The sequence below is a fragment of the Protopterus annectens genome, chromosome 16.part0 (assembly GCF_019279795.1).
Source record: "Protopterus annectens isolate FY-2018-M chromosome 16.part0, PAN1.0, whole genome shotgun sequence".
Classification (NCBI taxonomy): Eukaryota; Metazoa; Chordata; order Ceratodontiformes; family Protopteridae; genus Protopterus; species Protopterus annectens.
The window spans coordinates 383,628,834-383,640,845 of record NC_056750.1 but is presented as its reverse complement, the minus strand read 5'-3'; the positions used below and the strand labels follow the sequence as shown (position 1 = coordinate 383,640,845).

At 36.7% G+C, this 12,012-nt stretch overlaps 1 protein-coding gene across 1 annotated transcript in view; it reads right to left on the bottom strand.

Moving 5' to 3' along the window:
* C5 (complement C5) overlaps positions 1-12,012 on the bottom strand; it is a 1,726,304-nt gene that overhangs the window by 657,581 nt on the left and 1,056,711 nt on the right. The window contains exon 26 of the mRNA XM_044057986.1: positions 4,759-4,918. Within this exon, the coding sequence (XP_043913921.1) occupies positions 4,759-4,918 (160 nt within the window). The remainder of the gene's footprint in view (positions 1-4,758; positions 4,919-12,012) is intronic.

The window sequence follows — 12,012 nt, the reverse complement described above, 5'->3', positions numbered from 1 at the left end:
GGACTGCCCAAATCAGCTTTCTTGAGACCTTGTCATATACATTATCCATGTCCAGGAATGTCCAGTTGGACTCTTTCCTCATCTCTAGCTTCTTTGTAAGTATATGTCTCAGTGCAAATATTGGATCAGTTGTGCTGTATCCTGATCCAAATCCAAACTGCTCATCTACCATGTTACTGTTTACTACTCTACTTATTCATTTATCAATCGCCCTGTCCAGAATTTTCATGCAATGTAGCGAGTTTGATACCTCTGCATTGCCCACAGTTCTGAATATCAGTGGCTCTAGTATGTTTATTTGCCAGTCATCTTGGATATGCTTTTCTCTCCATACTGCTGTGAATACCCTCCGGAGCCATTACTCCCCTATCTCACCCAACTTCTTTACTATATCTGGTGTGACCTCATCTGAGCCTGCTGCTTTCCATGACTTCAGTTTCCTTAGTGATATTCTTATTTCTTCTGTGGTGGGCTTCTCCTCTTCTCTCATCATAGTCTGTGTCTGGACCAGTGCAGCTTCTTTGGGGTTTTCTTCAATCAGAAGTTGATGGAAGTACTCCTTCCATCTGCATTTGATGTCTCGTGGACTGATGAGCAGGTTGTTGCTGGTATCCATTATGAAGGTGCCTGATGCCTGTCTTCTTTATCTTTCTGTGTTTGCCTTGCAACCTGATGTAGTTTCTTTGTGCCATTTAGTGAGTCACTTTCCAGAAGCTGGTAGAGTGCTACTGATGCCTTGCTCTAAGATATTGCAACGCCTTTCTTGTCGGTTTGGTAGCCAACCAGTATTCTTTCCTAGCCAGATCCATCTTTTCTATCACTCACTTTTCTTGCATTCATTCTTTCTTTCTTTTGATGACTTTCTGAACTTCTGCATTCTACCACCAGATTTCCTTATATGCCATATTTCCATACCTGGCTAGGCCATATATCTGTTCTGTAGTCCTTACATATGTTTTGAGGCACTGACATTCTTCATCAAATTCACCTGTTTCTTCTACTTCTTCTTGAGGTGCCAGAGCCCTGAGTAATTACTTGAGCCCAGCCTCTGTTGACCTTAGAGCCTTCTCTGACTGCTGCTTGCAGCTGATTGTGGCAACCAGTGGTTTATGCTGTAGGCTGACTGCTTCACTGGGGATGGATTTGCAATCATTGATTCTACCTCAGTGCCCTTTTCTTACTTGGAGAAGTCTATCTGTGTTGCATGTTGACCACTCTTAAATGTAATCTTGTGACTCTCTCTCTGAATTATGTGTTGGCTACCATCAAGCCATTTGCCATACAGAAGTCTAGAATGGCCTCTTCTTTATTGCTGTTTCCCCACCCATGTGGACCCAGGTAGTCCTCATATCCTTTTCTTTCTGTCCCAATATGTGCAGTCAGGTCACCAAGTATCAACACCAATTCATGCTGCCCTGCTTTATCCAGTAGGGCCCGCAACTGCTGTCTGAATGCACTCTTTTTCTCACCATCTGCTGTGAAGCATAGCCTGAGATTATGACTACTGCCTTATCATTAGGTTGTAATCTGATTGCTATGAGTCTCTAACTAATTCTGATGACATCCCTCACCGCCTTCTGACTTCTCTCCTTCACCACTGTTCCCACACCAATTCTAGCCTGTCCTCTTCCTGAGTAATAGGCTGTGGTTCCTAAGTGAAGTGTCTTTGTTGCACTGCCTTTGCATCTTGTCTTCTGGATACGTAGGATGTCCAGCCTTCTCCTTACAATCATGCCATCCACTTCTAAGCTCCATCCTGTCAGTGAACCTACAGTGCATGTAGCAATTCTTAGTTCATGTTTGGCAGGTTGATTGGTTTTACACACACACACACACACACACACACATATATATATATATATATATATATATATATATATATATATATATATATATATATATATATATATATATATATATATATATATATATATATATATATATATATATATATATATATATATATATATATATATATATATATATATATATATATATATATATATATATGTGTGTGTGTGTGTGTGTGTATCTATATCTTTGTAGATATTCATCAGACTGAAAATAGTTATTATTATGTACAAGTTCTCAAATCATAAATTACTAATATATAGTCTACAGCACAGGTTCCCAAACTGTGCACCATGATGCCCTGAGGAGCCGCGGCTTCCTCACAGGGGCACTGCGAAGCTTAGCAACTGATTTGTCAGGTAAGTGAATGCCTGTATGAGTGTTTTTATATCTGTCTGTGTGTGTGTGTGTGTGAGTGAATGCGTGCATGAAAGCAAAAGAGTGTGTGTGTGTGTGTGTGTGTGTGTGTGTGTGTGTGTGTGTGTGTGTGTGTGTGTGTGTGTGTGTGTGTGTGTGTGTGTGAGATCGGGAGAGTGAGAGTGATGTGTGAGTGAATGCAGGAATGAATGAAGAAGTGGCTGTGTGTGTGTATGTGTGACATCGGAAGAGTGAGAGCGATGTGTGAGTGAATGCAGGAATAAATGAAGGTGTGTGTGTGTGTGTGTGTGTGTGTGTGTGTGTGTGTGTGTGTGTGTGTGTGTGTGTGTGTGTGAGAGAGAGAGAGAGAGATCGGGAGAGTGAGAGCAATGTGTGAATGAATGCAGGTATGAATGAGGAAGTGGCTGTGTGTGTGTATGTGTGACATCGGAAGAGTGAGAGCGATGTGTGAGTGAATGCAGGAATGAATGAAGAAGTGGCTGTGTGTGTGTGAGATATCGGAAGTGTGAGAGGGATGTACGAATGAATGCGTAAGTGGACGTGTGGCATGTGGGTGTAAGATCGGAAGAGTGAGAGCGATGTATGAATGAATGCGTAAGTGGGTATGTGACATGTGGTGTGATAGGCAGTGAGAGCGATGTGTGAATAAATGCAGGTATGAATGAGGAAGTGACTGTGTGTGTGTTTGATCGGGAGAGAGAGAGCGATGTGTGAGTGAATGCAGATATGAATGAGGAAGTGACTGTGTGTGTGTTTGATCGGGAGAGAGTGAGAGGAATGTGTGAGTGAATGCAGTTATGAATGAGGAAGTGACTGTGTATGTGTTTGATTGGGCGAGAGAGAGAGTGATATGTGAGTGAATGCAGGTATGAATGACGAAGTGACTGTGTGTGTGTGCGTGTGTGCGTGTGTGTGTGAATGCAGATGATGCAAGTGACTGTGCGTGTGTGCATGTGTGTGTGTGCGTGTGTGTGTGTGTGTGTGTGTGTGTAGAGGTTTGCCTCATATTATTGGTGTGTTCCTCCTACACTCAATACTTTTCTTGCCAATAGTTGAGGATTGAAGTAATTAAATAATGACAAGCATTTGAGTTTAAGACACCACATCCTTCAGTGAATTCATGCTAATGCAAAACCTATTATTCTATCAACTTTCTAAGTTTGTAAGAGCAATATTTAAAATCTGTCCCTATTTGTCCCCCCATCATTTTAGGCTTTGTCCAGATTTTTTGCTCTAAATATCTAATAAATTCAATTATTATATATCCATTTTGTAATTTTAAGCTCTGTATTTTTCTCTATTGTATAAAACTCTGCCTATTTTGTAACTGGAACTTTTCACCCCAGGCTTCAGCTGAAAAGAGGCTACCAAAGGCCAGCTGGATTACAAAAGCCAATTAATAAAAACTTTGGGTCCCAACCACTGGCACAGAGAAAGGCATCCTAAGTGTGCAGCCAGTAGTCCAGCTTAGGGAAAGTACTTGACATGCCAGATTGATTAGGTGGAAGTCTACAGTAGTTGTTGATATACATTTCAAACGTCTGCCTCCAAAATGGGCAAAATGTGGAACACTTCCTAACAACTTCAGTAAAGAAGCTTGCGGTATGGTTAAAACTTGTTACTTTATACATATAAAAGGTTCTTCTGATAGACTGATATGATCCAGTATTATTTATCACAAATATTTGTTAAAAATCATAACTTAAATGTGTGATAAACATGGACACTTACATTTATCAAAAAAATAAAATAAAATTCTATTTTCATGGAATAAAATCCTGGAATGTTTCCAATAAATGGAAAATACAGGATATAATATGACAATGAAGCTTATGGCAGAGGTACAATATAGTATTGTTTATGGCCCACACATTGTGCTGAAAGAAAATCTATCAAATAACCCATTTCCATCAGTGAAATTATTACTGTAGTACATTTTTACAGCAGACATACAAAAATAAAATCCATTGACTTTGGAACAAATGTCAAATTATGTGTGGATGTATGTGATTTATTTATATTACCATGGTGCAACATGTGTTTTATGTACAAGACTGTACTACTGCATATCTATTTGTGAGTATTCCATAGGAAGTGCCATAGCTTTTATACAGGCTTAAAACACTAGATATTTTCAAGTTATCCTCTTTTAATGGTAAAGACAAGGACAAGGTCACCTCACTAAAAACTATGACCAGCACCCAATTTATTTAACATTTTTCTGTAGAACTCAAATAGTTTGTGGTAGTCTGATCGAGTCTGATCGGAAAGCTCCAGCTTTTGTTCTCTCTGGCATTAACACTTTGTGTCAACCATCCCTACTCTATGTCTCATGTACCCATAGCAGACTTGTAATAATTGTACTCAAGACAGTCCTAGCCATGATAATGGGCAATTTAAACATTTACAAACATATGTTTCTTACTATGATACAGTATTCAGGCTGCATTAGTACTTAGTTCAATGTTTAGTAAAGTAGGTTAACTAATGCAGTATCCCCATTGTCATTCTTTTCTTTTATATTCTTACCTGTAGTTTTACTGCCCGATAATGAGAACGTTCCTTGAAAGATCCGTCAGAGTTCTGACAATAGTCAATCAGCCATAAGATTGAATTGCATACAGCCATTTCATTCTGTGGAATATACTTTTCAACTTGCCCCATAATCCTAAGAACAAATGCAGTTAACCTAGAAAATTCAAAAGATATTGTAACCTTATGTATTACATTTTACTACAGATCTGAAAAAGAAAATTATTGTTATAAATAAACTTGTAAGCAGAATGCAGATCTAGACCGCTACACATTAATGTGCTATTCTAATAATCACTGTTTCTTCTGTTTTAGAATAACATCCTTTTATTTCATATGGAATATGTACAGAAGAACTCAGCGAAGTCATAATTTTAAAAATCTTGTCCCCCTGTTACCTGAGCATCTCCATACTCACTATAAATATGCTCATATCTATAGAAGTGTACTTACTGTCCCACCTTATATTTTCACAGTTTTTATTCAGACTGCCATGTGATACTGTGATATTGTAATGTGTAATTAGGTTTTGACTAAAGTACACAGTTTTGCTTTATATATTTACACAGGAAATATTTTACTCCATATTATATATGAAGACATTTCATGACTAACTTTTAAAAACTTTATAGATAATCTTTCACGAGTAAAATCATACTCCATCATAAATAAAGTAGCCTACATTAACTTTATCAGTGGAAATACTATTCAATAAATTATATACTTATCAAAACAGACTGTGATGATGTCTTACATGAGTTAAATAATTTGTTCAGGATATTGTTAATGAGCTCAGTTTTAACTTCTGCATAAAAAAACTGTCTAATGCTCAAAGAAAATACATTCTTTTTTGAGAGCAGTGTAAGTGTACCCAGAATATTTTTTATTTACACTTTGTTGACCAGTGGCCTCTTTCCAGGGGAGGCCTAAGGGTGGTATTCATATTGACAAGGACAAATTTGACTGTGGCACTGAAGAACTTCCCCTTCTCTTTGGAGTAGAGGACGTGAAGTAGTCTGGAGCTGCTAGGTGGCACTAGAGGGCTGCCACTGCAGTTCTAGGAATCCCATGATGGAGGAAAGTGAGGCACGAAAAAACTTACTGAAGAAAGATGTAGGAGATGAAAAAACTGTAACAAGCTGAACAATGGAGAATTGGAGTCAGAAGTGCTGATAAATTTGATGAACTAGGCACAGCCTAAGGAAGGAGAAGTAGCGAGATGGTGGAGAGAGTGCTAAAGGAGAAAGAAAGTGGGAGATTGGAATCACAAACAGCTGGTGAAGGAAAAACAATGGAAGTAGTATTGGCTGGTGGATTAGCCCATTTTCAGGGCTTACCTTTTTGTTACAAGAAAGACATTATGCAGCTGCAGTAAGGCAAGGAAGACTGGTAAAAGGAACTGAGAGGGGCAAATAGTTGCAGTTTGTCAACAGCTACAGAGAAGATAACCAGTGATGATTACAAAAAGTAAAAATGATGGCACTGTGGACAAATATGACACTATGGATAGTATTATTTTGCCTCCAGGATTTAACATTCTTCGCATAATTAATACCATTGCCCCCCATTCGTATGAAAAGAATCAAAAGGAACTCGGCCCCATGGCTCTCTAAAGAATGTAACCACCTGAAGAAGCAAAGGGACCTAGCCTGGAAAACCTGGAACCTAAACAAAAATGGACAAAATCATGTCAAATTCAAAACAATATGTAACAAAGTGACAGCATTAATCAACAAAGATAAATCATACTATTCCCAGCTTCAACTCCAGCATAAAACCAAACCCAAAAAAATTGGGGGCTCCATATCTACTGTACTTAACCCTGGGACAAATAGAGTTCACACCCCACCATCTGATACTCTTCCATCACAAAAAGCCAAAAACTATAACAAGCAATTCATAAAATCAGTAGCAGATCTACTAACATCCCTAATACTGGACCCCCACCCTTCAACCTATTTAGGCACCAATCCTATACTATCTACTACTTCTAACCCCCCCATTCAACAAAATGTCATACAAACCCCATTCTCATTTCAGCCCATACTGACAAACACCATAACGAAACTGCTACAAAAACTAAAACCCTGCTCCACTTCAGCTGATAATCTTCCACCACACTATCTCAGACTGACTCCCAACTGAATCACCTACCAATCAGTATCCTTAAAAATAGGTATTTATCTGAATCGTAAGTATCACCCACATGGAATTAATCTCACATCACCCCCATCCACTAAAGAAGCAGTTGTCCTGAACCAACTGATTTCCATCCTATATCCATCGTCACCCATATCTAAAATTCTCTAGAGAGGTAATGCAATACATATTGCAAAAACAATCTTTTAACCCAAACCCAGCATGGTTTCTGGCCAAGCCACAGCACATGTACAGCCCTATTATCCTTTAGACACCATGAAAAAGGACCGAGATGCAGGATGCTATACAGCCTCTGTATTCCTTGATCTCTCTAAGGCCTTTGACCCAGTCTGTCACCCCCTACTACTGAACACACTGCCTAACTTAGGCTTCTCACATAACACATTAAAATGGTTTCAGACCTATCTCAAGGATCATAAACAACCATTGAAATGGTCCAATGAACTCTCACCTTTTCTCCACAGTCCTACTAGAGCTCCTCCAGTCTTCATCCTTGGATCTCTACTCTTCAATATTTTCACTAACAACCTTCACATTTCCTCCCACCCTGAAACCCTCATTAAGTATGTTGTTGATTCCACCATAATCTGTACAGCTCAATCACTACCAGAACTGCTTTCAAAAACTCATCAGTCCTTTTCTGAAGTTGAATCTTAACTAAGAAATGTCCAACTCTTTCTTAATCCAAAGAAGACTAAATTAGTACTCCTCCACCCCAAAAACATCTCCCCTGTCATGAATCATTTCAACATCTTTGCATCTGACAACACTGTCATAGAAATAGTGCAGGAAACCAAACTTCTAGGTGTAATCATTGACAATAAACTTTCCTTTGACCACGTTATACAGCAAAACATAAACAAAACTCATCAAAAACTGGGACTCTTATAGAAAAGCAAACATTTCTTAACTACACCAACCAAAGTTTCCCTAGTGACAGCCTTTTTACTTCTATCCCTTCTTTATGGTGCCCCTTTCCTAACTAATTTACAAACGTCTACCCTAAGCAAGATGGAACAGTGCTACAACAAAGTAGCTAAGTTTACTACAAACTCTAAATATTGCAGACATCAATGGGAAGTGCTACTAGAACTAAACTGGGTTGGACTTCCCAATCATCTTGCTTTTATTCAGCTATCTACTTTGCACAACCTTATTTTCAAGCCTATTGGCTGCCCTGTGCTAGCAAACTTAGTCACACCTTATATTACCAAATAGATACCTAAAATCGGAAGACAAAATATATTAGCTGTCTCAAAACCCACAAAACAAAAACAGGCCACTCTCTGTATTTATATTCTTTCTCTAAACTATAGAATTCACTACCTCATGCTACTAGGTCTATGCCTGGCCTAACCCACTCTAACGTCTCTTTAAAAATCATCTCAATAATATATGGCTCTGCTCCTGTATAAATCCAGCCTAATGCTCAGCTCTTCCTCTTCTTCCACAGTAGTTTCATCCTCTTCCTTGTCTGTCGCATCTCACTCCTTTCACAGTCTATAAGATCCTAAGTCCCTTCTAACTCCTTCTCTGTTTCTATACCATATCCTTAAGCTACTTCTCAGAATGTAATGCCTCTAGTTTTCTTAACTCTCTCACTATCTTTCTGTATCATCTACTCTTCTGCTATTATTTTCCTGCCTTAAACCATCATTTTATTTTTCAAGTATTATAACAGCTGGTGTCATACATTGTACTACCTACATACTATGTTATATACTTTATCTACTCATAGGGTATGTATGTTATTAGAATTACTACAATTGTCTGTAGTGATATCACTCTGTAGAATTGTCCAGATGTGTAGTATATCTTGTAACCAAGTTTATGTTCTATCATCACATTTTTCTATAGTATTCCTCATGTCACTTGTATTGTTTTTGGACTATTATGTATTTGTATTGTACTGTGTATGGAGCTTTTCTCCCTGGGCCTCCACTAAAAATGAGTTCTATAGACCCAGTCGGATCACCCCGGTAAACAATTGTCAAATAAATAAATAATCTTGCACTTACACTGGGAACAAGTATGGGGCCTATGTGTTGGAGAGATATATTGAGAATTGAAACTGACCATTATGCTTATACTACTACCTTTCAGTTGTGTAATGCTAGACAGGTAAACTTGAGCTTTACTGACCATACCGTATTGTCTGCATCTTTTGGAGTTGGTTTAGATTGTATACAGAAGGGAAAGGAATAAAGAGCTTGATGCATTAGGTTACTAATACCAATGAAAGGGGTTAGAGTTTGGATAATTTGTGGTTTAATCATTGCACATTAATTCCATTTGGTGACAACTGGACTCATTGATGGGTGTTGTTTAAGGAACAGAATAAGGTAATGTTTCTTAATGTTAAAAAAGACCTTTTGGACAATGAAAATGTTAAACATAAAACTGAAAGACTTTTGTAAGTCTTCTAGAGGAAAATGATTCAAATAATTTTAGGGAAGCTAAAAGTGCTTTGTGTTTTGACAATTTAGATAGAATATAGAAAGTGGTCTATAAACAAATGTATATTATGTTGGGGACAAGAAATTATGTTGATCCCTTACTATGTAAAACATCTAAATAGCGTTCTATGCTAATAGAACATTTAAGGGCCAGTGATGGTAATAATGTTCCTACTCAAGTAGGTTGAGTAAACATAGTAGAAGATTATATTGTTTCATTGTATTATACCATAACTACTCCTAAAAAAGTTAAATGTGCAACAAAATTTAGAATCAGATAAGGACAAATTAACAGCATCTTTTGCTATCTTTGAACTGAATAAGGTATTAGCTATGGTTTCTAAACATTTATCCCCATGGTCTAATGGAGATACCTCATACAGTTTGCATTCAAAGGACCTAAATCCAAAAAATAATATTTATAAATGTTTTAAATGAGTGGTGGAGAGAAGGTATATTAGATTGCAGAATTTGTGAAGGTATTATACATTTTATATATAAAAAGGGGATAAGGTTAATATTTCCAACTGGAGACCTATAACATTAGCCAATACTGATTATAAATTGTTTTGTAAGTACTGTAAGTTAGATTAACTAGTACATTGAATAATTCTTTTGAGTCTGGAGTTTATAGGATATGTCATAGGCCTGTAAATATGTTACTTTTTGATTGAAGTAATAGACTCTCTTATGTATGATGGGAAAATGGAATTTGATGGCATGCAATGTAAGATGGCCAACTGATATGATAGTTCATGGCATTTTATGAGATTAGTGCATCTGTTATCAAGAGTATTTATAAGAAATCCTGGGTTAAAATTAATTAATGGCTGGTTAACCAAAAAAAATTCTTGGTAGAGGAGTGGAACAAGGCTGCTCTCTAAGTGGGTCATTGTCTGGTTTAGTAATAAAAGCCATTCTGCATGAAATTTCTTTAGAATTTTCTAGTGCAGCTTTAGAGATTTTACTGGGCATGCATGTAGCATTGGTATTATTTATGCTGATGATCTCAGACTTCTTGCTAACTGAGGTGATTTCATATATGTTATATTTTATACTTTACAAAACAAGCTAAGCATTGTAGCGCTATCCTTTAACTTAGATAAATGTATTGTTTTTAGAAAACTTACACCAGATATAGGTATCTACTAATAACATTTCCATTTTAGGAATTCATTTTGGAGACGTTGGTTTTGTATGTTGTTTTGTATATTAGCGGAATTATGGCTTATTTTACAGAGATGGGATAGGTTTCCTATATCTTTTGAAAAAAGGCCTATGTTTAAATACTGTGGCTTTTAGTAAATTGATTTATATAAGTTTAGCTTTCCCTTTTCTAACCTCCATGGAAAAAAGATTGATTAGAAATAATATTTTTTCTTTGGGGTAATAAATGAAATTATATAAGGATAAATGTTATTTAGTGCCAAAAATGAAAAGGATTATAACTGAAAACTCCATTTTATTGTTAGCCTCAATGCATTTGTAAAAATAAAGAATTTAATGTTCTCTGTGCATTATTATGGCATAAGTATATTGACATATGGTTAAGTGTTTTACTAGTAAAAGAAAAAAGGATATCTGAAGTGATGCCAGAATATGTAAATAAAATCCTTCTTTGGAAATTAGATATTGAAAATATTCTGGCACATAAAAAATTGTGATACATCAATATTATGGACTTGAATTTTTATGACAGACCTTGCAAAGGTTTGTCAATAAACATTGAAAGAGCTATTACAAAAAAAACATGCGAGAAATTTAAAATCATTTTAGAACTTTATGATTTCATGTAGAGGTTGATGTACGGAAAGTTATCTGTAAAGGGATTAATGACAGATGGTGTCATCTATGTAACATAGAAGAGAACCTGAGCATGCTTGTTTTCCCTGCCCATGAATAAATGAATTTTGGAATACCATACTTGATTATTTCTATCTCATATTACTCACATGCATAGAAATGACTATTACGGTGAATAAATCTTCTATACTGATTGTAATGCATATGATAAAATTTTGGTTAGTGATATTTGAATGCTTTGGTTAATGTAATAAATTGTAGAATTGCTGCCTAATATTAGGGAAGTTAAAATGATGGCTGTGGCAAAAAGGATGGAGAATGTGATTGCATAATGCATACTCTCTTTATAATTTAATTGTATATAGTGCCTAATTCTTTTTCTTTGGTATATTGTTTCTGTTCTGTTTGTGTAAGGAGCTTTGTGTGTGATACTAGCGATTGTTAGTGCAGTGTTACATAAATAAAGTACACCTATTCTTTTCAATAAGTGCCATGGAATGTTTTACAGCCACCTTAGCTACCACCAACTCAGGTAGATTGAGCCTTAATTTAACATCTCAACCAAAGGATGGCATACTCAGGACTGCAGCACCCCAATATGCTGCACTGTAGTATCAGTACTGGAAAATGAATCCACATCCTTCTGCTCCAAATATTGAGACTACAATCTCTACAGCACACCCATTTTATGAGTGAATGAGCATACACACAAACACACACACGCACATACCACTACATATGCAGGGCTTCCAAAGACTGCACCCACAAAAATCTTATCTGTATCTCAGAAAGCAATATGCTCAGTAAAACCAGAGCCTCAGACACATAACAT